Below are 26388 nucleotides of genomic sequence, written 5' to 3' on the forward strand. Positions count from 1 at the left end.
ACATGGAGAAGCTGTGCCAGTCAGCTCTGAATCCTGTCTCATTTTTTTTGAAGTTTATGTATGTATTTTGAGAGAGCATGCACATGCAAGTGGGGAAAGAGCAAAGAGAGGGAGAGAGAGAATCTCAAGTAGGCTCTTGCTGTCAGCACAGAGCCCAACACAGGGCTCAGTCTCATGAACCGTGAGATCAGTGACCTGAGCTGAAATCAAGAGTTGAATGCTTAACCACCCAGGCACCCCAGAATCCCATCTCATTTTTAAGTGAAATTTGGTCATCAGTATTAAGTTAGGTACCTGGATTGTTTGAACTGAATTATGTGCTTTGGTAATAACTTTCCACTGGTATCTGTCTCTACTCAATGAGTGGAGAAAAGTATCCTATGTGTTTTCATAAAGAATCCTTTCCCTAAATACTTTTCTTTCTAAGGCTTACGCAGTGCCTGAAGTCAGTCAGCCACATCTGGATAGCTTTCCATTTTACTTTCTCTAGGACAAAATGTTCAACTGATGCTAGATCAGTCATGGAGGCAGGGAGGGGAGAGCCTTCCTTAGGCGGGGCCTCCTGCAGTAGTGTCAATTACTGATGAGTTCCCTGAACTCTTTGGTTGACAAACAGATCTCTCTGAAACTCCTTGTGCTTTGATACCTCACAATTTCTGGAGAATTCCTTCTCAATAACTTCTTTTCTTGGAGGCTGCCTAAGAACCACTGTGAAATGATGTGGGACACGGAGCTACCACCGAGCTACATTTTTTGGGTTAAGGGGGTTTCTACCTTCTGCTTGTCTGTGCATTTTTGCCCTTGTTAGCTAACTGCCAGACGAAACCTTAATACGTTTGGGGCAGGAATGCAGACTAATCAGTACCCACGTGATGAAACAGCTTTATTTTCTGTGCATCCTCCTTTAGTCTCCAGAGTTATGGCTCCCTGTCTGATGGGAAATTACCTTGTACCATGCTATGGTTATGCCTTGCAGAATTTGTCTCTGGAACTTCCTTGTGGATGTACGAAGCTGTGATAAGATGTTTTGTGCTGAAAGCAGATATCTGAGTGAACTTGCGGTAACTCACTTTCTGTGATTCATTGAGGTCATGGCCAAATGCCCCAACAAAGCAGAAATGCTCCACGGAAGCACCAGACATATTTAAAAGCCAAAGCTTTTAGGGACAGTCATTCCCAACACTTTAGTGAAGTGTCAGTTCAGGATGCAGAAATCCCAGTATGGGAGCCAGACACCTATCCTTGACTTTAGGAGACCATTAGTGTAACAGTAGTGCAAGTGATTTGGAAATACTTGGATCCTGACCCTCAAATTTCAAGACTTGCCCTTAAAGATCCATTCTCTTTAAGGCTCCTTTGTGGGCGCAGAAAACATCAGAGGTGCTTGCTTATACTGTAACTGCTGACTCCATTAGCAAAGAGGCTGTCATCCATAACATGACTTGTTTTCAGACTTAAACAGAGACAGCATAAAGTGTGTTAGAGATGAATTTTGAAGACCCAAGTAAGATAAGTTAAATATAAAAGTCAGTAAATACCCCCTTGAACTGTATCGTATATTTTTATAACATTTTAATGGTGCTTGTAACCTACAACATTTATATAAACTTTCCCTCTCTCCCCAGTATCCATGGGAAGTAGATAGGGTGAATATGAGCTTTCACAGAAAAGTAAACAGGAGTGGGTGGGGGTAGACAGAGGTTGGGCCCTGAGGTACTTTAGTTACAGGCACACACAAAAAAAGCAGTGAGCTTCTCATCATTCATGTGGTTGTGTTTTATCAGAAATTTTCAGGAATGTGGCTTCCTGCCTGAAAGGTAGAAAATTGCATATTGCCCAATCCTACAAGAGAAGGATGGTTCTGCCATGGGGTAGAAATAAAGTACATTGAAGAAGAGGAAGGAAAAAAATGAAAGAAATAATGGAACCAGGTACATCCTGTGGCTCCATTTATCCTCATTCCAAAGAAGTAGTTGCTGGAAGGAAAGAAAGAAAAAAAAAATAATGTGGATACCACATTAATTAATTATTTCTTTCCATGAAGACAAGACCTGTCAATGATCTTGTCCTTTGACAATAAATTTTGTGCTTTTTATTAAAATTCCTAATTTTACACTGGAGTTGAGATATGGGGTAGATTCATCTAATCTATCACAGTAGCTATAGCCAAGGTATCATGCATTTGCCATCCCCAGAAGAAAGTATGCTATTTAACCAAAGTGAAGTTGGACAATGCATAAATGCTGGGGCAGAATAGAAACATATCATTTATGCCTATCTCCCAAGCAGTGCACTTTGCTGGCTGGTCTCTGAATTGCCTCTTGCTGCGTGAATAGCTACTATTAAAGAAATGAGGCATTTTGTTTTCCAGACAGCCCTCTGATTGTTCCCTACACTCACACAGGAGTGCCTGGCTGCAGAGCTTTCTATTTTTCTCCTAGGTCATCCCACAGCAGTTCAAAAGGTGATCTGTCACGGGGAAGAGTGCAAGTCAATGCATTTTAAGAAACCAGCCTCGTTTCTCCCCACAGCCAGAATGTGACCTGCACAGAATATCTGAACTTGAACATTAACCTCTTTGGCTCTGCACCTGAGCAGTTTGACCAGGTCTGAATGAGAGAATTATTGTTTGAGAACAACCTCGAGCTGTTTCTTGGTCCACAACTCAACTCCACCTAATTATCTAAGGATAAATGCTCCTTGGTGTGCTTGGCTGGGAAGGTGTGGGCATGGTGTTATAGGAGATGATGCAAAATGAAGGCTTTGGCACATTTAGGTACAGGAGTGAGTGGTCCTTCAAGAAGTCTTTCAAACAGCCCATTAAAAAAAATGAGGTATAATTGACATATAATGTTATGTTTCAGGTATACAGCATAATGATTCAATATTTGTCTATGTTGCAAAATGATCAACACCGTGTCTAATTTAACATCCATGATCATGCATAATTATAGAATTTTTTTCCTGTTATGAGAACTCTTAAGATCTCCTTTCTTAGCAGCTTTCAATTTGCAATACAGTTTTAACTACAGTCATCATGCTGTATACTACATCCCCGTGACAATTTATTTTATAACTGGAAGTTTGTACCTTTTGACTCCTTTCACCCAATTTCACCCATCTTCTCCTCTCTCTCTGGCAACCACCAGTCTGTTCTCTGCATCTGTATGCTTGGTTTTGTTTTGTTTTCCCCAAAGAGCCCACCTTCTTTTTTTTTTTTTTTTTTTTCTTTTTTAAACCTACAATGTTAATTTTCATCATTGTTATTTCCTTACTTTCTCCTTCTGGATTTCTTGGCTTCCTTCAGAATTAATGGCTGCCTCCTTGTATATGGCATGTCCATTTCATTTCTCCTTTCCCCCTGTCCTTTGGTTTGAATTCCTTCCCCCTTTCTTTCTTCCCTTACCTACAAAAGAGCAAGAGCAATGCAAATCAGTATCTCTTCCTCCCCAGCAGGCATCTGGGATGGTGACCATTCCAAAATTTCTATACCGCAAGGACTCAGTATACTCTCTGGGGCAGGGGTTTGGGGAGGGGGAGACACAGAGGTCTTACCTTGTCTATTTTCTTAGCCAACACAATCTCTACCCGGATTGATGGCTTCTATTAGATGCCTGCAGGAGAGCTAGCGGGTATTATGGGGGCTGAAGCTTGCCTAAGCTATTGTTACTAGTCTAGCCCAAATTCAAGGGATCTTTGCTTTACAGACTTTAAGGGGTAAAATGCAGTACATGGAATTAGCATTGCCCAGTCCTTTGTCGCTGCCTTGCTCTCCCCTCCCCACCTCCAGTCTGTTTGCCCTCTTCTTCCCCACCCCCAGTCACTAAGAAGGCTTAATAAAAAACCACAGACACAGCAGAAAAGCGTGGGTTGCTATGGCCTGCACCCCATTCAAACTTGGAGATCCAGAATTCCATAAACCACAAGAGTTTTGTGCATATGATATATTTTGGAATTTGAACTCACTATAGGAGAGGTCTGCTTTACATTATCATCTTTCATAGCACAGCTTTATCATTCTGTATCTCTATTAATGTATTTCTGTGGAAATCATTTAACTTATGGGGCATGGCTAATCTTTTTTAAAAGTTTTTTTTTTAAGTACATGAATAAACGTTTTTGTCCATAAAATGCAGCGGGAAAAAGAAATGCAAGTATGTTTTTTCAGAAGGTTCCAAAGAACAGATCATTTAAAGCACTGGTCTGGATGGATATGAAGCTACTCTTAACATCTGGAATTTATTAGGAAAAAAGAACACATATTCAGCAAAATTGTAATGCTCCACATTTAAGTTATCAATTCCTTAAGGCTCCCTAGCTGCCATGTTGGTGTGAGGGGGTACTGCATACGCTCTCTAAGCTCCAGATAGGCTTGCTGGGGCATGTCCACAGTTTAATGCGCACGAGCTATGTGAAATGACTAAGGAAAAGTCAGCTTAACCTTGTTGCTTTACGAGGACTGTCTCAGGCTCTGTGTGTCCTCCGGAAATGATGTGATATGTTCCCACTTTTTCTCTGTGAACATAAATCTACTGCCCAAAAGAATATAAAATCTGGAATGAGGTGGGTTAAGTTTGTAATTTTAAAAGTTTTGAGGCAGTAGGGACTCTTTGAATAATTTTAGTTTCTTTTAAGATGGCAATTGAAAGGGCAAACCCATACCACACATTAGGTGTGCTTCCCCTAGGAGAGATTGTTTTAAAGGTGTGAGGGGAGATTCCATCTCTTCCATTGCCATTTAAGGTGGAAGTTCTCTGTAACTTTTTCACCCTGTCATTTTGGGAGAGGGGGAGCTGTTCCTTATGTATCAATCACTTTAAATATCCAGTTCCGTTTCAGTCATTTTGTGGGTAGCTATTGCCCCTGCAGGTATGTAAATGCCATAGTTCTCTGGCCACAGTGCAGGAGGGAACGAAGTGCACCAATCCTGTGTTCCTGTAAATGCTGTTCTGTTAGCAATCGCTATCGCTAGGGATTTTAAAAAACCCAGAGAACAAACAAAAGGCTTACTTTGAGGTGCCTGTGCTTCCCTTGAAATAGCCTCTGTTTTTCTTTGCCACATAAGAAGAAATGTCCTCCATAATTGCTCTGTGTGTTGACTCGCCTTTTTTTTGCCCCAGCTAATCTATTGGTGTAAAACGAGAGAATCATCAGACAGGAATGAATTTCAAGAGGCTGTAGACTAAACTCCCAGGCAGGACTGCACCCACATTAGCCCAGAGAGCTGAGACTCGCCCCTATCTTGAAAGGTTTTCTGGGAGTGAAATTCCACACAGCCCTTGTGGCACCTTCTAAGACCTAACAAGCCTCAGTGTCAGGAGAGTCTTTGGGAGCAAACCCGAATCCTCATGCTGAAATGTAAATTCTTTATCTCAGCTGTATGCACTCTGGTGACTCTCCACATAAGAGCTCATCATATGCCTCTCACCTAGTGCTAATTTGCCTTCATCCTTCTTGCCTCAGAGCTAAATAATCCCATTTCACATCTGTGATATATTTCTGGGAGCCCAGAACGAAGCTCACGATTTTTTATAAACTGATGCCCTGGATTGAGATTGATGGGAAGATTATCTCACCGTGTCTTTAGATTTGTAATCCTGTTCATCCATCTCAAAATGGTATAATAGAATCAGCACAGTTTTATAGTTAGCATTTCAGAGTTGTGACTGCACAGGGCGGTGCATGCCAGCCTCTAAGGAGAGTGCGTCTAAATATCAGGCAAAATCTTGTTCACCGTTTTTTTCCACCCCTGCATTTAGGCCTATGCCTCATGACTGACAGCGTCAACTTCTTTAGCAGTGAGGCTAAGCTTTAATAGTTTGGGTAAATTTTGGGTTTTGTATTGTTGAAACTGCAATATTTCTAGTCGCTGCCAGATTTAGGCTTTCCTTTGACACTTTTATTTAGATTGGAAATGTTTCGTTCTTAAACTGCCTGGGAATCTTTAATATGTTTTCTCCTCACTGCCTTTCTGCTCTCAGGAAACAAAATAAAGCAGTTTTAGGGGAATTTTTTTTTCTTTTACTAGTGCTCTGTCTATAAGGAAGTAAGTAAGGGGCATGGAGGAAGTAAACATTGCAAGAAAGTCAAGGGTTAGATGTCCCCTTGTTTGGCTGTGGCATGTTTGAACTCCTATCAGGCCAAACTTCTTGGGCTTGGGAAAACACAGTTCATCCCTTATAAGCACAGGAGGAATGTAGTTTGCAGGTGAACCTGTGTGATGGGAAGAAAGCGATGCCCTATCCAAAATACGTGATAAAAGAACACCTTACCTCTAGGAGGCCCTGTGCTAAAGCTCCCCACCTCCTGGGCAACCAGATAGTTTGTCTCTGTCCCCATCATGGAGCTAAGTCCAGAAGCATGTTTGGATTTGTTGCGAGCCATGCCTTACAGGCTGGGAGACAGTGCCTTCTTCACTGGGGGCTCCTTTCACTCGAGAAAGTCAGAAACAGCTCATAGTATCTGTGCCCAAAGGAACATTGCTTTCACCAGTCCTCTGGTGTGGCCGCCTCTTTATCTTTTCTGCTGCTTTGCTACCAGGTTGTTATAGAAGTGCCAGGACAGCAGAAGGGCAGAGATGGGCCCTGGTGCAGGAGATTTCACATCGTCCTTAATTCCCCACCTGCAGTCGGTGAGTTCTGCCACGACTCCCACTGGAATTTATTCATTTCAGAGTTAGTCCGTGAAACAGAGGGTCCAGGAAAGGGGAATAAACCAATAAGAAAGTTGTCCAGGCATATGTGATGAAATGTGCTCCTTGTAGGTGGGGGGGGGGGGGGGGGGGTGGCAAGGAAGCTTTGTTTTGTTTTTTTATTTTATTTTTGAAATTTTTTTTAACGTTTATTTATTTTTGAGACAGACAGAGACAGAGCATGAACGGGGGAGGGGCAGAGAGAGAGGGAGGCACAGAATTGGAAGCAGGCTCCAGGCTCTGAGCCATCAGCCCAGAGCCCGACGCGGGGCTCGAACTCACGGACCGCGAGATCGTGACCTGAGCTGAAGTCGGACACTTAACTGACTGAGCCACCCAGGCTCCCTGAAGCTTTGTTTATTAAAATAACTCCAAGCTGTGATGTACCTGTTGGAATTTCTATTGTGTTGTGATTTCTAGAGGCAAAAGAGGAGGGTCGGGTGCCTTTGAAGGATGAGGGCTCCTTACAGGAAAGGAGCAGGAATGCTGTCAAGCTGGACGCAAACCACAGTGTTTCATATTAGCGGCTCACTTGCTTGTGTCAGAGTTTTGAGTTGCAGTCGTGACATCTTTGTGATTTGGCAAGGGATTGTGCAACACTCACCGATCCTGGCCAAGCTGGTGCTGGCAGATTGGGTGGGGGGCACCCCCGCCTTGGTGGGTTAATGGCTCACTTGCATGCACAGGGTCTGTGTGGGTTTGTTTGGCCCCTCTCCTACCCTGTGGCTCCTTCCCTTCAGCCCTGAACACAGTCAAAGCAAGTACTGGGGATCTCACTGAAACTCCCTTCTGGTACCAGCGGCTTTTCCAGTTTGTGCAGCACTGCTGTAAACCATCTGGTGCTGGACACCATCCAAGTCTGCAATCTTGACGACTCTGATTCTCTCTCTTGGTCCAGTCACGTCGCGGGATCTGGGAATGTGCAACCCTGGATAGCTGTGATAGATGAGGTGCAGTAATGGTAAACGGGATAGGTCAGCTTGGGAGTTTGGGGTTTCAAATACTAGAAAAACTGACTGTGCCTTGGTTTTGTTATCTGCAGAATGAAGTAATAATAGCTTCTATCTTGTTGGGTAAGAATTCAGTGAAACCCGTGGAAGGCAGTTGGCATGGTCTCTGGCTCATAGGAAGTATGTTGGCCAAAATTCATCTGGAGTGCTGTGCTTGGTTCTAGGTAGTACTTATCAAAAAGAACATTGACCTGCTGGAGGGATAGAGAATTGTCCTAGAGGTTTGATAACCTGGAGAGGAGTTAACGATTTGGTGAATTACCTGGAGAATTTAGTATAGTAAACATATTGTTTAAAATAAGCTAGGGGCGCCTGGGTGGCGCAGTCGGTTAAGCGTCCGACTTCAACCAGGTCACGATCTCACGGTCCGTGAGTTCCAGCCCTGCGTCGGGCTCTGGGCTGATGGCTCAGAGCCTGGAGCCTGTTTCCGATTCTGTGTCTCCCTCTCTCTCTGCCCCTCGCCCGTTCATGCTCTGTCTCTCTCTGTCCCAAAAATAAATAAACGTTGAAAAAAAAAATTTAAAAAAATAAAATAAGCTATTTTAAGTATGTATTTACATGTAGAAAAATATCTGACCTATATTTGCGAGTGATGTGATCTGTAGGTGGTGGGGTTAAGGATAATGTAAATTCTATCTGAATTTTCTAAATTTGTCCATTTAATAAATATTGTCTGAAGTTCCATCATGGGCCAGGCTTAGTTCATCTTGTGTATTGGCTGTATCCCTGGTATGTTGACTTGTGTGCCTCCCAGGAACTCATAGTCTCACGAGGGAAATGGGTCAGCAAAAAACCTATATGATACATTGTCAGGTACTAATAAGTGTTATGAAAAATAAAGAGGAGTAAAAGGGTAGATATGGGGTAGGGGGAAGGAAAATTTGTTCCAGGTGGCTGGTGGGGACAGGTAGAAAGCAACCTGAATGAACCAAGGGAATGAACATACATATGTGAAATAATGAATACCATGTTGATTATTGTATATATATTTCTGTTTTGTTGACAGCATAGTGTATTATTCATATCATGCAGTCTTTTCACCTAATCTTTTGTTTTTTCTACCATCATGAACAGAGCTTTGTGCACATCCCTGTTCACAGTAACTTGTATCTTTTTACCATTCAGATATATTTTCATGAAAATTCATTTTGGGGTCACTGTATGTATCCCACTTGGTTCTTGATCATCTCTTACCTTGTGATATGAGGAGCTAGGAAGTCCGGGGGAACACACTGGGCATGAGGCTAAACCCAGTTTCTAGGCTGCTGAGGATTAATGTGTTTGCGTGCTTTTCTGCAGGACCAGCCCTGGTGCAGGAGCAGTGGATTCAGTTGCACAAGGGGAAATCAAAGTGTAGATTACTGTGATTAATGTGTTCTAGGCCTCAGTGTGATGAGTCATTCTGATTGCTTAGTCAGGGTTTGTGAAAACAAGAAGATAGAATAGTAACCATCACTGTTTTCAAGGCTCAATTTTATCTTAACGCTTCTTAGCAAGCTCAACGTGTGGCATAATTAAGACGATAATGGTCATTGTGGCTCACGTTCAGCCAGGCAGCACTGTGGTTAAGTGATTGACTTACAGTATGTTCGTTGAACCCTTTACAACTCTCTTTGGTTAGGTGGGTGGGTATGGTTTCCATTTTACAGGGTGAATAAACTGAGGCTTGGAAAATTGTACCCAAGGTTGAACTGGTACCCAGGTCTGGGGTTTTTATTTATTTTTGTTTGTGATAAAGCTTGTATTTAATCATGAACGTTTTTTTGCCATCGTTTTCTTCCCTCTTCTCCTCCCATTTTCTTCCTTTTCAGAGAGCAAGATAATTCTGGTTGTGGCTGATATTGGCGGGGTTAGGCGATTTGGAAAGGAGAGAGGATTCAGACCTTTTCTCTGTAGCTGAACGCACTGTTCTCTGAACAATCAGCAGGACCCCTGATGGGAGAGAACATTTGAGCAGATTTGAAATGTGTGTCTCCTGCTCTTTCCTGGTGCTTTGGATTAGATGTAACAGTGAGTGTAAAATGGCCCATCAGTTAGCAGCCTGTGGTGAGGAGGGAGAAGTCAGTGCCTTCTCCTGCCTGTGCCTTTGCTGAAATGAGAACTGGCATCAGACATTTTAAAGGGATTTTCTTTAAATGTAGTGCATATTCAAGTATTTTATTAATTTTTTTAAATGGTTATTTTTAAGAAAGAGAGACAGACGGACAGACAGACAGACACAGGGTGCGAGCAGGGGAGGGACTGAGAGAGACGGAGACACAGAATCTGAAGCAGGCTCCCGGGGCCCTGAGCTGTCAGCACAGAGCCCAATGCGGGGCTCGAAGCCAACAAACCATGAGATCATGACCTGAGCTAAAGTCGGATGCTTAACCGACTGAGCCACCCAGGCGCCCCTCAGTAATTTCAATGGTTTAGGTATGCACTTAAAAATGATTGTATCGAATATTTCAGTAGGCAACATCTTAGCTGTGTCCTGTGCTTTAGTGAAAAGTCTGAAAGCACATGCCTGGAGTTTTGTATACTTAGAAATTTCGCATGTATATATACATGTGTTAGTGTTATATGTATAAGTATGTATCTGTGTATGTATGCACACAGACACTCAAATCTAAGTGTTCAGTAGTTTTCCCAAAGAAAAAACACTGTCCTCAATCCAGTAAAAAATAGGGTCCTTCCAAAGCAGGTCAACTATTGCTATAAACATACCTTGTCCTTTGCTAATCTGCAGAGTTTATTGACTGTTTCGCCGTTAAAGGTACTTGGTTTCCCTAGAATGGGGAATTCAATGCCTGCTAAATTGGATCAGTATAAAAATTTATGAACAATGCAGGCCTTATCAGGGAACTCTTTTACTCCTGTTCATCGAATTCTCTGTGGGAGTTTCTGCCTCCGGGATCACATCAGTATTTAGTGCACGCTGAAATCTTAATGTCCTCTGATTAGCAGGATTTCATTGTTACACTGTCATCTCTTTCATGATGTGTCATTAGGATGCAACACACCTTGAAATTTAAGTGGGTGCTACCAGTTTATTGCAGTGTCTTTATTTTGTCTGTGTTTCTTTCCAAATATCCTTGTATATACATGTAATTTTGGTTTTCCATGAAAATAAAATAACACTACAAACAGTAAGAATTTGTTAACAGAAAGTAGTAAGCAACTTACTGGCAAATATTGTACTATAATACTTGTATAGTAAATTTTAAAAATCTATTAAGATTTTTTTTTTAATTTAGTAAACTTAACAGATTTTTTTTTTTAATTTATCATTTTTTTTTTCAAACAAAAGGTTTCACCTATTACTGAACCAACCCACCAGTGCGGAAGTACAGGAACAGAAAAATTATTTTTCCAGGAACAGAAAAATCATTTTTCCAGCAAAAATGTCAATTGCCCAGGTGGTAGTGATACTTAAAGTGATAGGTATGAGCGAATGAGCTTGATAGAGCATGAATATGGGCACCATCAAGTGTGAGCTTGATAAAGCATGAACATATGCACCATCTCACGTGACCTTGATAGGGCATGAATAGGTATGCCATCTCATTGTGATTACTTGTAGACCCAGTTTGGTTTTTCTCCAGTGCCTCCTCCTGGAGCTGTACCTGATTTTATCACCAGTTTTCATCCAGATCCACAAGGGGATGGCTGGGGTGGGGGTGGAGTTCAGGTTCTGCTTTTGTTTCTTGGCCAGGAATCTCTGGATCCTCAAAGTCATGAGAATACACGGTGAGGAACAGTTAATTGCACATACTGCAATAATGAAGTTACAAGGAGAGAGCTCAATTTTTTTTTTTTTTTTTTGAAGATCAGTTAAAGTAACCTTTTCTCCTATGTTCTGTTTATTTAGCTTTTCACCTACGCTGCAGTATTTTCCTCTTTACCTTGTAGGGTGTGGAAATAGCTGGAGATTAATTTCTCTCTGATAACTACCTGCGTGTGATATCAGCTGAATGGTCTTCTATTTCTCCGTGTTGGAAGTTTTAAAGAATTGATGTCCTTTTGCCCGTGCTAACTTTGCAATTCTGCTTTCCCTTCTTATAAAAAGAACCCTCTGTCGAGACCTTATCTTCTCAACAGTTTCATGGGTGTCTGGGAGGATCTCAGAAGGGCTAGGATAGTGTCTTGCAAATCAGGAGGCATGGCAGTTATGAGCCAGGCTCCGGGATTAGACAGACCTGAGCTTTCATGCTAGCCCTGCCACTTCCTCGTTTGACAAGGTGCTGAACTTGTAAGCCTCAATTTCTGACCTCCTTAGATTGGGGCTAACAACGAAGCATACTCATAAGGCAATGTGAAGAATGATTGAGAAAGTGCATGTTACATGCTTAGTGTAGCACCTAGCACATAGTAAGTACCCACTTGTTAGTCATGTGATGTATTTTTACAGAAGCATATGTTCATGGATGGGTAGGACGGAGGATTGCTTCAAAGCTGCGATGCCCAATCTTGGACAGCTCCCCTTTTTGAGAGCCACCTCCCTGACCATTTATTTGAGACAAAGAAAGAGTGGCTTTAGGTGTGGCCACCTTCACGGTTAGTACCTGGGCCCTGCTTTGTGATTTGGTGCCATCACCTATGTCAAGCACCCTTGGATGGGGACAGGTTTTCTTCTATGAATGATACTCTCGTGTTACCATGTTGAAGAAGACTTAAATGCTGTTTTCAACAACTGAATTTCAATGGAGGTTTAAAAAGTAACTTGGGCCACTGATCTCTCGGTGGAAGTATCAGGTAAAAATGAAGGACAAAAAGCTGATGCTTTCTGAGTTGATGGAGGGCAGCAAAAAGTGATTTGCATGCAGTGAGCAAAATCGTAGATGATATTTAATGAGTTTTGAGTTTTAAGGCCACGAGCAACCTTTTTTGAAGTTAATACACAGCAAGCACTCCTAGCTGGAGTTCTAGCAATAAATCGGAATGTTCTAGTCCTGGAAGCCACTGAACAGGCCTGATTGTGTCCATCTGGGAGGCAACATTACCCTTTTGCCAGGGAATTTGTTCTTTGTGTATCTGAATTAGAGCACCCGGGATGTGGGGAGTCTTGGAGTGGAAGCTGAGTGAGGCTGCTTTTTCGTGTGCAGATGTCTCCTGCTATTTCCAAGGACAGGGCTGGGATACACACACTTATTCACTACCCGGGAGCTCCTGGATTGCCATATGGGAGAGTGGGAAAGAGGAAATGTGGATTTGATGAGCCTTGTTTCTCTGGGTCTGTTTCATTTTTTTACAGTGAGGGAATTAGACTAGATATTCTCGATTTCCCTCGCCAGCAGGAAGATTGCGTGTGATTCTGCGTGCTCTTTCAGTTTCTACGAGAACGATCTTTGCTGATCAATTCTATGTATAGTGAAGCATCCTTATATGGTGAGCTTCAGCAGATTCTTTCTGGGACTAGTGGGCAAATAAAGTACGCGAAGCCCCAAGTGCAGAACTCAGCATGAGGCCTGGTCAGGTGGAACGTGCCAGGAACACACGCGTATAGGTGTAAACCCAGAAGAATCTTAGAGACCATCTGGTACAAGCCCTTCTCAGAGGAGTGTAAAAGCTGAGGAAGTTAAGTGATTCCCCCAAATTCACACTGAATTCAGCTGACCACCAGCCCCAAATGTCATCACTGCTGCTCAAGGGCTTGCCCTGCCGCCTCCCCATGCTCCTCCCATCCACAGAGATCCTTCCCCTGCCAATGCATGCATTTGGCCTCTGACCTCACATCCACCCACCCACATACATGCACACATACAGGCACAAGCATACGCATCCCACGAGCAAGGTTGAACAGTGATGTAATGATTTAGAAGTGCCAGCGAGGCCCATGGCAGAGATTAGAGCACCGAGTGCCTTTGCATTAGCCTCTGTTCCACTTTTTATCGGTTTTCTGCCCCTGACTGATTTTCTGCCCCACTCCATGCCTGCGTTTCCTCATTTGTCAAGAGGTAACAATACCTGTTTCCCAGCATTGTGGCAAGGATTAAATGAGATACTGCATGAAATGCACTTAGCCCAAGCAGCAGTTCCCAAGATAGAATTCTCAAAGTATGCCTAAAGATTGGCATTGGGGTTTTGACACTGCCCTTTCTTCTGCAGGGCTCTGCAGCTGATTCAGTTGGGTAATGTGTAGAAAACAGCAGAACCTGTCAAGAGCGTGTACGTTCAGTAATGTTGAGTTGTGCTGGTTTCTTCCTCTTTAGCAAAGAAAACAGTTCACTAGGTGAAAGAATTTGGCACTACCTGTCGTCATCACTCAAACCTAAGCAAAAACGGGGTATATACCTTGTATTTGGAAGGCAGGTGGCTCAATTAGGACAGAATGGTAATTCCCATCATCATGTAGCAGAAAGGAAATAGAGGTACCTTGGCAAGGAATGACTTCTAGAACACCTCAGGTAGCACCAGAGCAAGTAAGAAAGAAAGAAAGAACAGGCACAGTTTGCCCTGGATGAGCTTACCTCCCACCAATGCAGGGAAGGCCGCCTCTGCCATCACACCATTAGTGCTCCATGGTGCCTGTGTCTGGATGGAGATTCTGGAATGAATTCATTCCTCTGTCTCAGGTGTGGCTATGGAAGACTTTGGCCCCTTTGAAGACAGTGTTGTTGAAGGGTAAACCAGAGTCCCAGAAAGATGGGTTAAAATGGCAGGTGTAGAATTTGGCAGCCTAGATTCAGGTCCTGGATGTCCTTCACCAACTGTGGACTTTGGGAAAAGTACTTGTCCCTCAGCAAACAGGAAACCCTGGCCTCCCTGCAGGCCACAGAGCTCGAATGTGATGGCGAAGGTCCAGTGGGCTGATGCAGGGGAGAGTGCTGTGCAAACTGGATAGTGTGGGGACATGCTTGTTGCTGTTGCCAGTAGTAGCAAGGTGGAGAAGCACCTTACAATTGTAAATACACAGCGATGCTTCTGGAGACTCCTTTGAGTCACTGGGCTGCTGGCTTAAAAGGGCATCTTAAGAAGTGTGAAGAAGCCCTTTGTCACACAGCTAATATGTAACAGGAGAAGCATCTATCGATGTAGCCCAGGAGGAACTGTCACAAAGGCACTGCTGGCTTGTCACCCGGGCCTCTGGCGTCTGTCCTAGGCTAAGCAAGCCTGTTCTTAGAGCTAGTTGAATGATGAAATACTAGCGAAGTAATGTTTCATCCAAAAATAACAGCCATTTTGACAGTTATCTTGCAGTCAAATTTCCAGGTGGTTTAGTCTCATTTGGACACACACTATAAAATGAATGTGAGGCAGGTCTCAAAGCAGCCTGGGGACTTAGTGCCTCATATCTCCAGAACGATGAAGTAAGTATGGATTTATATCCGTCAAGCACTAGACCCACATTTGTTTAGAAAGTGTCAAGATCCCATCCCCACCTTACTTAGGCCTCGGGTAAAATTTTCACAGAGATTTAAGAGCCTTGGCAGTCAGTTCCTTAAGATAAACCTTAGGACTTCAGCAGAATCAGACAAAGCAGCTATGGTCTCTCAATCCTATGCTGATATCCACAAGGAAGTAAGCTGCTCCATGACAGGACCGGCTTACTCACTCATCTGAGTGTCCTACCCACTACCTTTGATGGGGCTTAGTCTGGGAAGCTTGTTGACTTGAAACTTGTTGACTTAAAATTTGGCTGGGAAAGGGAAAATGGGCCTTTGTTGAAAGCTTACCTGGTTCCAGACACAACGTGTGAGTTATTTTTTTTTTTTAAGTTATTTATTTATTTTGAGAGAGAGAGTGTGTGTGAGAGCAGAGGAGGGGCTGAGAGAGAGAGAGAGAGAGAGAGAGAGAATGCCAAGCAGGCTCCATGCTGTTAGCACAGAGCTCGACACAGGGCTCAATCTCAGGAACTGTGAGACCATGACCTCAGCCAGAATCAAGAGCTAGACGCTCAACTGACTGAGCCACCCAGGCACCGCTGTGCGAGTTATTTTACAGATGCTGTCTCATTTGTCTCTATGGCAACCTTATAACAAAGCGATTAAATAAACTATCTAAAGGTAGTCCACCTACAAGTGGCATAAATGAGATTGGAATCCAGGCTTCTCTGGTTCTTTATAAATTAGGATTAGATCAACTTCATTTGCTAGAATACTTCAGCATAGTAGTGGCCTATACAACAGAAGTCTGGAGTCAACAGTCCAAAGGTGGTAGGAGCAAGTTTTGGCTCTCTGGAGTATAGACCTCATCTTTAAGGAGGAGGATGGCTGCTGGGGCTCCATCTACCACATTCATGTACCCCAAGCAGCAAGGATAGGGGGAAAAAGAAAAGGGTATGACTTCTCTCAGAAAGATTTTCTCAGAACTCCCACATAATATTTTTGCTTATGTCTCATTGGTCAGAACTTCATCATACGGCTACTCCTAGCTCCACCTGCAAGGGAGGCTGGCAACTGGGATGTTTTAGCTGAATGACAATATGACCAGCCCAAAATTAGGGTCTTGTTCCTGAGTATGAAGAGAAGAATGAATTGGGGAGGACACTAGCACAAACTCTGAACGTTATATATGTTTTTTTCTCTTTGGTTAGTGAAACATCTTTTAATGGTACTTTATGGGTCATATGTCTGAAGCTCGGAGTCAAGGTAGAGGGCATTTCCAAACTCAGAAGACAAGTAAAGAGATCTCAAAAAATGGTATACGTGTAATTTTCCTATTACAGATATTTAACAATTTTGGTTACTTTTGTTAAATTTATCTTTCTAGAATTAAAACCCACTGTTAGTCCTTTTAAAAATTAGCCAGATAGGTGCACCTGGGTGGCTCAGTTGGTTAAACATCTGGCTTTTGAACTCAGGGTGGTGAGTTGAAGCCCCATGTTGGACTTCGAGCTGGGTGTGAAGCCTATTTAAAAAAGTATACCCAGGGGCGCCTGGGTGGCGCAGTCGGTTAGGCGTCCGACTTCAGCCAGGTCACGATCTCGCGGTCCGTGAGTTCGAGCCCCGCGTCGGGCTCTGGGCTGATGGCTCAGAGCCTGGAGCCTGTTTCCGATTCTGTGTCTCCCTCTCTCTCTGCCCCTCCCCCGTTCATGCTCTGTCTCTCTCTGTCCCAAAAATAAATAAATGTTGAAAAAAAAAATTTGAAAAAAAAAATAAATAAAAGAGGCTTTTGTATTAAAGAAACAAAAGAGTTGTGGCTATATATTCTGCACATGATGGCTGTAGCACAAAAACTATGAAGGGTTCTTTCTCTTCCTGGCTGCATCTTCTTTCCCCATCAACCAGCTCTTCTGATAGAAGATAAAAATTAAAAACAACAACAAAGTAGAATATACACATGTTCTTTAATGTTGCTGACAGTTACTCAACAGAAACTAACTACAGAGTGGGGGGCAGAGTGGATAAAACAGCCATGTTGCTTAGAATCGGGCTGACGGCACCCCCTTACTGCCTGATGACTGAGCATGAAGTACGCTAAGTTGTCACTACAAGAAGACCCCCCATCAATAACTCAGGAATCAAAAGTTAGTTCGACCTCCCATCTTTTTGGGTTTTGCTCCCCTTCATTCTGACAGACCTCCTGATATCCCTGCAAATTCAAAGGCTAGAGGGTTTGAGAGCAACACTACAAGTTATCACACAACCTATGTCCTGCCAAGGCAAGTATTAAAAAATAAGAAGCCGAGAGGTCTTTTTGGGTATACTTTTTTATTTATTTATTTATTTATTTTTAATTTTTTTTTTTCAACTTTTTTTTTTTTTATTTATTTTTGGGACAGAGAGAGACAGAGCATGAACAGGGGAGGGGCAGAGAGAGGGAGACATAGAATCGGAAACAGGCTCCAGGCTCTGAGCCATCAGCCCAGAGCCCGACGCGGGGCTCGAACTCACGGACCGCGAGATCGTGACCTGGCTGAAGTCGGACGCTTAACCGACTGCGCCACCCAGGCGCCCCAAAAGCCTCTTTTAAAAATAACACTTGGGGTGCCTGGGTGGCTCATTTGGTTGAGCTACTGACTTTGGCTCATGACCCAGGGGTTTGTGAGTTTGAGCCTCGTATCAGGATCTCAGCTGTTAGCATGGAGCTGGCTTTGGATCCTCTGTCCCCGCCTCTCTCTGCCCATCCCTCACCTTCGTGTGTGTTCTCTCTCTCCAAAATAAACATTAAAAAAATTAAAAAAATAATACATATAAATTAAAAAAAAGTATTAAACAATTCTAACTAATTCTAATTCTTATTAAACAATTCTAATTCTAGCTAATACGTTAGAATGTTTATTTTTCTGTTACATTTTTTTTTCTTTTATAATCAGAGGGAAATACTTTAAGTAAAGTTTTCATCCACATAAAAAATTGAAAATTACCATCACATACAACATCATATAGCGGGGAAAGGACACTGGTGGCCTTGGTGCTAGTGTTGAGTTATCCATAGGATTTTGAGTAAGCAAGTCAATCTCTGGGTTTTAGGTCCTCACCGGCAAATGTGGAATGGGAGATGTCAAGTACCCAGGGCCCTTTCCCCAAACAGCTACGATTATGACCCATGAGAGAGTCTACAAAACTTATGTGGCATCTGTGGCTTCTTAATTTGGAGTTTATGGAAAGAGTCCAGATTGTGTTATCACCATAATTAGGTGAAATACGTGCATCAACCCCAAATTTATATTCTTCTCTAAGAGAAGAATCTGTCACCCGCATGGATTCTTAAGGAATTTGTGACCCAAAGAAGGTGAAGAACAACTGGTCTACTCTCATTTCATAGAGAGGCATCTTCCATCCAGGAAAACAAAGAGACTTGGCCCAGATGCACATCGTATGGATCTTCCTGGCAATCTGGAGAGCTGATAGGCCCAAAGGTGTTATCTGCTCCAAGCTGGATACTCTCCCCAGTAGGGATGACCCCCTGGACCCTCTCTGCCGTGTGCTTTGATGGAAATAACTACTCTGTGTGTCTCCTCATCTGGCCCAGTTTATGAAGTTAGTGTGGAATGTAGAGCTTCCTCTGTCAACTTTTCCCTCCTAATTCTCCCCCAAGTCCTTCAGGTTGTCCTTCCCCCAGAAGTAGGAGGGAGATGTGGGAGAGAGGAGGCATGTCTAGGTTTATATAGTTGGGATCTTTGTTTCCACTCCTGTACTTCTTAAAGAACATTTCAGCTCCCCAAGTATTTTATCCTTCTCTCCAGAGAAGTGGTAAAGCCTCTCCCAAGACTCGACAGAATGTGTAACAGACCACAATGTCTGACACTGAAAGAAAATTCTCAGATTGACAGTTCAGAGGCAGAGGGGGCAACCCAGCTGTCTAAAGGAGTGAATTTGAGTCCCTCTCCACCCTCCTGGAAGCAGAACAGCCTCAAAAAGATTGTACAATGGGAACACTGTGGTATTTGTGCTGAGAATTCATCACATAAAACCTTGTATCTGAAACCCAAAGTGACCTTTTTCTGGGCAGCCATAGCCCTACACGAGAAGGCAAATACCACCAGATTGCCTGACATTTCCTTTTTTAAATTTCAAGCATTCCTAATTTCAAATCGGCTATTGATCTGTTGGTTTGCAGCCCTGATGCAATTAAGCGAAGTCACATTCACTGCTGTTCTAGTCTAACATAAACAACTGCTTTGATAGCCCAGACTCTGCCCTGTACATCCTTGTCCCGTACTCCCCCTCGCCCCCCAACAAACCTACCAGCCAACATGCAGTTGCAGAAAAGCATTTTCTAAACCTGAAATTAAAATCTTCAAAGTTGAACTGTGTACTGTCGTGCCACGTCCATCTTTAAAGATCATGTTTATTTGCTCACTCCTTTAACTCCCTCTTGGCAGAAGCTACTAAAAACCTGCAAGGAAGGAAGGTTTGTTCTGATTGCAGCTACTCACCCAAACATAGTGTACAATTCAGCTGGGGAACAGTCTGAGTTCCCCCCTGGAACTGGTGATGAAGACCGATGAGAAGTAGTGACTCAAAGGGCCAAGAAGGTTGAAGGGTGTTGCTCTGGGATCAGTGTGTTGAACAGATCCTAAACAGATCTGTTTAAGCCATTGGCCTGGAAGGCCACAAAAGGCAGGTGTGGTAGCTGTTGGTGCAGCTGCAGCTCAGTGTTGGGGCTTGGATGTTGAGCAGATTGAGATCCCAGAAGTGCAGGGTGGTACCCCTTTGCTACTGTGCTGAAGAACATCACTTGTAGTTCCTGTTAACCTGAGGATGTTGGCTGGGGACAGAGATCTGGAGGGGTTCTTTGTTTGTCTTTTCCTAGCATCCTTATCAGCATTCTAGTTCTGCTCCTACGAGAGGGTCTACTTGCCCAGAAGGAGCATCTAGTCAGGGTAGTCTGTGTGGGGGACAATGAGGAAAGATGAGCTGGCAAGGACCACTTTAAAGAGGTCCTGGGGGAAAAAAAAAAAAGACCTCTCTCAATTTTTCTTAATATTCAGCCCCATGGTCTGTCTGTACATGTGGCAATATGGGTGATTGAACTGCCCTATTCACCTTTCATATTTCCCAAAGGTAAAAAGCTAATTTGGTTCTCCCTTTTCCTTGCTGCTCAGGTTGAGAATCAGGCGACCCCACACCAGCTCTTAATCTCATTCTCACTGAGTAACTCAGTGAAAGCCCTGAGAATGAGAAGCGTTGCTCTCTGTCCTGATTTAACCACCAAAATTAGGTCCTGCTGCCCACACATAAATCTTCTCCCTGTTACATTTAGGGTGACCATATAACCTGGCTTGCCTGGAAGACACCTGATTTAATAGCACCCATTGTAGATGATGCATTTTTTTAATATGATCACACTAATTACCAGGAATGAAGGGAAGGAATGTTTCTGCCAAAGGATCTAACTAACCTTGTGCTCCTTTCTTTCTGTTGCCACAGCTCCACTTGGCAGCCCTGGCATCACTCAAGGGAGATATAGTGGAGCTTAATAAACGTCTGCAGCAAACAGAGCGGGAACGAGACCTTCTGGAAAAGAAATTGGCCAAGGCACAGGTAAGGGATCTGGGAAGTTTTTAGAAAACATTTGTATTTTTTATTTTAAGAGAAAACACAGAGGGGCACCTGGGTGGCTCAGTTAGTTAAGCATCTGACTCTTGATTTTGGCTCAGGTCATGACATGTCCCATTATCCTTGATTTGTTGAAACCATGCTTTCAACAAATGAAGAGCAGAATGCTTCATCTTTCCATTAACATTTTTCAAGTTCATTAATTACCTATAATCCTTGGAAATTGCCCAGTGAATTTTTAAATATATTATTACGAAATTGGAGATTTAAACATATTTGGGTTTTATTCTGTTGTAATTATTTTCCTTACAGAAACTCAAATCGTATTATCTTTGGCCAGTATGAATGTCTTGATGTTGGCTTTGAGTCTTTTGACATGAGTCTGGTAGTTACTCCAGACTCATCTAGTGCATTTTTTGTCCCAAATATGGTAGTGACCATTCCCCAAGTAGCTCTTGTTTCTCTCTGCAGAAAATGATACTTCAGTACCAGTCTGGGTGCAAAGGTTGCTTACTGCTTCTAGGTTAGTCATTGCTTTCAAGCTTCCTTTATTAGACACAGCCAGGGAATTCTTTATTCCTTATTTATTTAGATATTAATATTAAGATAAAATACTTTAGGAGTTCATAATAATAGCTGCGGTTTAAATTCGGATTACAAAGGCACTTTTTATTTAGCTTCTTGTATGTTTATCTGTATCTCCTTCCTTTCACGCTAAGAATCCTGGTTCTTAAGGTTTCAGAGGATGATTAAATTAGAATATTCTGTAATTACTTACTTGCTTCATTCCATAGTATATATGGTTTCAGAATAGGGGCGCCTGGGTGGCTCAGTCAGTTAAACGTCCGACTTCAGCTCAGGTCATGATCTCGCGGTCCGTGAGTTCGAGCCCCGCGTCGGTCTCTGTGCTGACCACTCAGAGCCTGGAGCCTGTTTCCGATTCTGTGTCTCCCTCTCTCTCTGCACCTCCCCTGTTCATGCTCTGTCTCTCTCTGTCTCAAAAATAAATAAACGTTAAAAAATAAATTAAAAAAAAAGAATATTACTATCACTATGACAAATGCAGTTCCTGAGAAGAATTTAATTTGGTTTTTTTTGTTTGTTTGTTTTTGGTTGCATTATGCTCTCTTCACTCCTCCAGTAACTTGCAGTTGTCCCCTATCCACCCTGCCTGACCATATGGCCATTGCAACTCATATTCTTCCCTTCTAGTCCTCATTTGGTCTTCGACAAGTAAATATATATTTCATGTTTACTATGGTCCTTATGTCAATGTTCCTCTGTTTGTTTATTGCCTGAAGCTTATTTTCTAGTGGATTCCTCAGGGAGGGCTCAGGGGAATAATCTTCACCAAGCTCTTGCTCATTAATGATGGTGCGTGTGTGCCCTTTGTACTCGAAAGGCATTTCTGCTAGATATAAAACCCTTGGCCCATCTTATCTTGGCTATGTCTCCTTATTCTTTTATTCAACACAGAGCGTTGCCCTCAAAGTCTGATAATACAGCTTTCTTTGCCTCACAAGACACTTACTCTAGACATCCATGGCATATTTTTTCTTTATTTTTTTTAAGTCCAGTAATTTTACTAGAGTAACTTTTTAAAAAGATTTTATTTTTAGGTAATTTCTATGCACAGTGTGGGGCTGAAACTCAACTCTGAGATCAAGAGTCATACACTCCACCAACTGAGCCAGCCACAAGCACCCCTACTAGAGTAACTTTTTTTTAACCATGTTTATTTATTTTTTTAAATTTACATCCAAGTTAGTTAGCGTTTAGTATAACAATGATTTTAAGAGTAGATTCCTTAATGCCCCTTACCCATTTAGCCCATCCTCCCTCCTACAACCCCTCCAGTAACCCTGTTTGTTTTCCATATTTAAGAGTCTCTTATGTTTTGTCCCCCTCCCTGTTTTTATATTATTTTTGCTTCCCTCCCCTTATGTTCATCTGTTTTGTATCTTAAAGTCCTCATATGAGTGAAGTCATATGATATTTGTCTTTCTCTGACTAACTTCGATGAACATAATACCCTCCAGTTCTATCCATGTAGTTGCAAATGGCAAGATTTCATTCTTTTTGATTGCTGAGTACCACATCTTCTTTATCCATTCATCCATCGATGGACATTGGGGCTCTTTCCATACTTTGGCTATTGTTGATAGCGCTGCTATAAACATGGGGATGCATGTGCCCTTCGAAGCAGCATACCTGTATCCCTTGGATAAATACCTAGTAGTGCAATTGCTGGGTCATGGGGTAGTTATATTTTTAGTTTTTTGAGGAACTTCCATACTGTTTTCCAGAATGGCTGCACCAGTTTGCATTCCCACCAACAGTGCGAAAGAGATTTCTCTTTCTCCTCATCCTTGCCAACATCTGTTGTTGCTTGAGTTGTTAATGTTAGCCATTTTGACAGGTGTGAGGTGGTATCTCATTGTGGTTTTGATTTGTATTTCCCTGATGGTGAGTGGTGTTGAGCATTTTTTTCATGTATCAGTTGGCCATCTGGATGTCTTCTTTGGAGAAGTGTCTATTCATGTCCTTTGCCCATTTCTTCACTGGATTATTTGTTTCTGGGTGGAGTTAACTCTTAATTTTAGTCATCCTGGTTTGATATTATCAGATTTTCTGTGTATTGTTTTGATTATCTCTTTTAATCTTCTAATGTCAGGGAAGTTTTAAAAATTTATAGAGTTGAATATTCTGTTCTCTTTGATTTTTTTTCTTCAAGGATGCTTATTATTTGTATGTTAGATCATTTTTGACTGTTTTCAGTATCTCACTATCCATATCCTATCTCTCCCTTTGTACTTGTTTTTTCCTGTTGTCCATCTAATATTTGTTTTGGGACATTATATGTTGTGTTTATTCTCTCTTGTGTGCCTTCTAGTTTAGTCTTTATTCCTGAAATGCGTTTTTATTGATTTCTGATTTTTGTCTGTGTTCTGTTACTGAGTTTTTCTAATTCTGAATTACATTCTTTCATGTCTTATGTCATTTTATTTCCTTCAAGTCTTTTGGCTTATTTTGAAATAGTAGGCTATTGTTTGGGGCTTTTGAGGGTGGGGGGAGATGTTCCATTTTTGTGGTATGCTTTCATGGTATATAGGGATATTATTCTACTCTTTTTTTCTTTCTTCTTATACCTTTATATGGAATTTGACCTCACTACTTTTCCATTTTTTTTTTATTTTTATGTGAAAAATAGTTTCCTTGAACTTTTAGGAGGCAGGATTTAAGGTGGCTTTATAAGTTCACAAGGCTTAGTCTCCTGTTGTTTTCATTTTGTCAGAAATAAGGCAGACCGCTCTCTGACACTTCCTAGCTCTTTTCCCCTCACCTACTTCTATTTGGATCTATTCCTTCTTTTGTCTCTGTTACCCCATTCTGTTCAGTCCTTTTTTTTTTTTTGAAGTTTATTATTTATTTTGAGAGAGGGGAGAGACAGAGAGGGAGAGGGAGAGAGAGAATCCTAAGCACGCTCTGCACTGTCAGCACAGAGCCCAGTGCAGAGTTCAATCCTGAGAACCGTGAGATCATGACCTGAGCTTAAATAAGAGTCAGGTGCTCAACTGCCTGAGTCAGTTCAATCCTGTTCAATCCTGATCCCACTGTCAGCAGTTTCTCCTCCTAGAAGCAAGTCCTGGGGCCAGTCTTGCAAGTTCTCAAGGACTGGCTGCTTTAGCTCTTTCAGATCTTAGTGTGGACCCCTTCTTTATTTACTCTTGGCTCAGGCAGAAGCTTCCTAGTGTTAGCTACTGTTCTTTAGTTGGCCCTCATCACTTTCCCATGTATACTTACTGATTATTTTGGGGTTTTCCAGTTCTCAAGTCCACCAACCTTGTTGCTTCCCTCCATGCTTCTGCCCACTCAGACACCCTTCCGGGCTTGTGGATAGTGTGGATTTGTCCTTACTTACTTGTGTTTTGTTGCTCAAGAGGATACCTTGCCTCTAAGCTTTAGTTGTGCTGCATAGGTGCTCTGTTTTCACGTGGGAATTCAAGAGAGATCTAAAAACCAGGCTGCCAGTCATTGGTCTAGATGACCTATGGAAAGTTTTGAAAACTCATGTCTCGTAATCGTAGATGGTTTGAGTACGGAGGAAAGACCCTTTATACTTGAGATCATTTACTTCCACATTTGTCAGGCATCCCAGAGAGGTTAACTTGCTTAGTGAAGGTCAAGTGAATAGCTTAGCACCAGAGCTAAGACAAGGTCCCCAGTGTTCTTTCCTCATATAGGATGTTATTCAGATCAAAATTGTCAGTTTGTACTTAGGTGAAGACTTAAAATATTTTCCTTCTGATAGTAAAAGTAATAAAAATATGATAGGAAAAATTGGAAAGAAAGCCTTGTAATGTTTCAGTAGTGGGCCCTGGTGAATTAAAACATGTTTTAGTGTTTGTTTGTTTGTTTCATAAGGGTTTTTTGAGAGAGTGATTATTTTTGTATTGAAGAAAAATATAAAATAGTGTTAAAGTGACCATGTTTTCTAATTTACAACCATCCAAAGTCAACTATTGTTATTAGTTCTTATCAGTGAGTATTTTTTTAAGAGGAAAGAAATTATGAAAGCCCTTAACTGGAAGCTGACATGTACTACAGCCTTGGATTTTTAAAAGATGACCAGGAGGGTATTTATTAAAATGTAAGACTACAAAGACAGAACACCTTGTGCAGAGGATGGTAGAGGATAATGGAAAACTTTTTTCTTTGCTAGATCAAGGATTTAGTCAGCTCCCTTTTAACTTACTTATGGTTAAGATAATCTTATGTAAGAGTTTTTGGTGGCTCGTTATATCATAGTGCCATTAATTGACTCTATCCTGTTTGCATTCTTATACTAAATATACTTAAAAATTATTCTCTGTTCCTTTCAATGGAGATGTCTCCCCAGTTCAGATACTGGGACCCAGAAAGAGAACATGAAAAAAAGGTCAGACTCGCCAGTCTCATATCTTTTATGAAGTTAAGATTTATGCAAGAAAAAATAAGAACAATGAAATGGCTGTGCCACGCTTCCTTTGTTATATGCCTTGGTGAGTGATTGATGTTTGAGGCTTGACCAGATTGTGGAAGAGCAAGTTCATGCATACATTTATGCTCTGTGGCTTTAGTAAGTTTTACCAGCTCTCTAAATACTATGGAACCATGATTAAACTAAAATGCAAACAGTGGCTGTATTCATTAGTAATTTGCAAAAAGAGCTTCAACATCTGTTGAGTCACTATTGATGGTGACACTGGAACCAGATGAATACAAAAATGTTTATTATACGTGGTCATAAAGTCAACCTGCCAGTAGAGTTCTAAGAATAAGGAGCTTATATCAGTGTGATGGGGAAGGCAAAGTACTTCTGTGTTTATTTTCTATTGTTGTGTAATAAGTTACCACAAAAACTGGCTTTAAAGAACACACATTTATTAGCTCACAGTTCTGTGCATCAGAAGCTCAGGTATGGCTTAACTGGGTTCTATGCGTGTTTGTAATCAAGGTGTTGGCCAGAGCTGAATACTCATCTGAAGCCTCAACTGGTGAAGAGTCCACTCACCCATGTCCTTGGCAGAATTTATTTCTTTGTGGTTGTAGGATTCAGGACACTTTGTTTTTTCAAAGCCATCCGTGCAGAGAAAGATTCTAGAATAAGTCTGCTGATAAGACAGTCTTATATAAGGTAATGGGAGTGATGTCCATCACCTTTGCCACATTGTATTAGTTAGAAGCCAGTCACTGGTCCCATGCAGGCTCAGTAAGAGGG

General features: G+C 42.0%; 1 protein-coding gene across 5 annotated transcripts in view; it reads left to right on the forward strand.

The window, feature by feature from the left end:
- MCC (MCC regulator of Wnt signaling pathway) overlaps positions 1 to 26388 on the forward strand; it is a 440272-nt gene that overhangs the window by 303367 nt on the left and 110517 nt on the right. For all 5 annotated transcript variants that reach the window (XM_040446613.1, XM_040446619.1, XM_040446626.1 and 2 more), the window contains one exon: positions 20499 to 20612. In XM_040446613.1, coding sequence (XP_040302547.1) covers positions 20499 to 20612 — 114 coding nt within the window. The remainder of the gene's footprint in view (positions 1 to 20498; positions 20613 to 26388) is intronic.

Source organism: Herpailurus yagouaroundi, unplaced genomic scaffold (genome assembly GCF_014898765.1).
Source record: "Herpailurus yagouaroundi ecotype Mexico unplaced genomic scaffold, PumYag 29, whole genome shotgun sequence".
NCBI classification, from domain to species: Eukaryota; Metazoa; Chordata; class Mammalia; order Carnivora; family Felidae; genus Herpailurus; species Herpailurus yagouaroundi.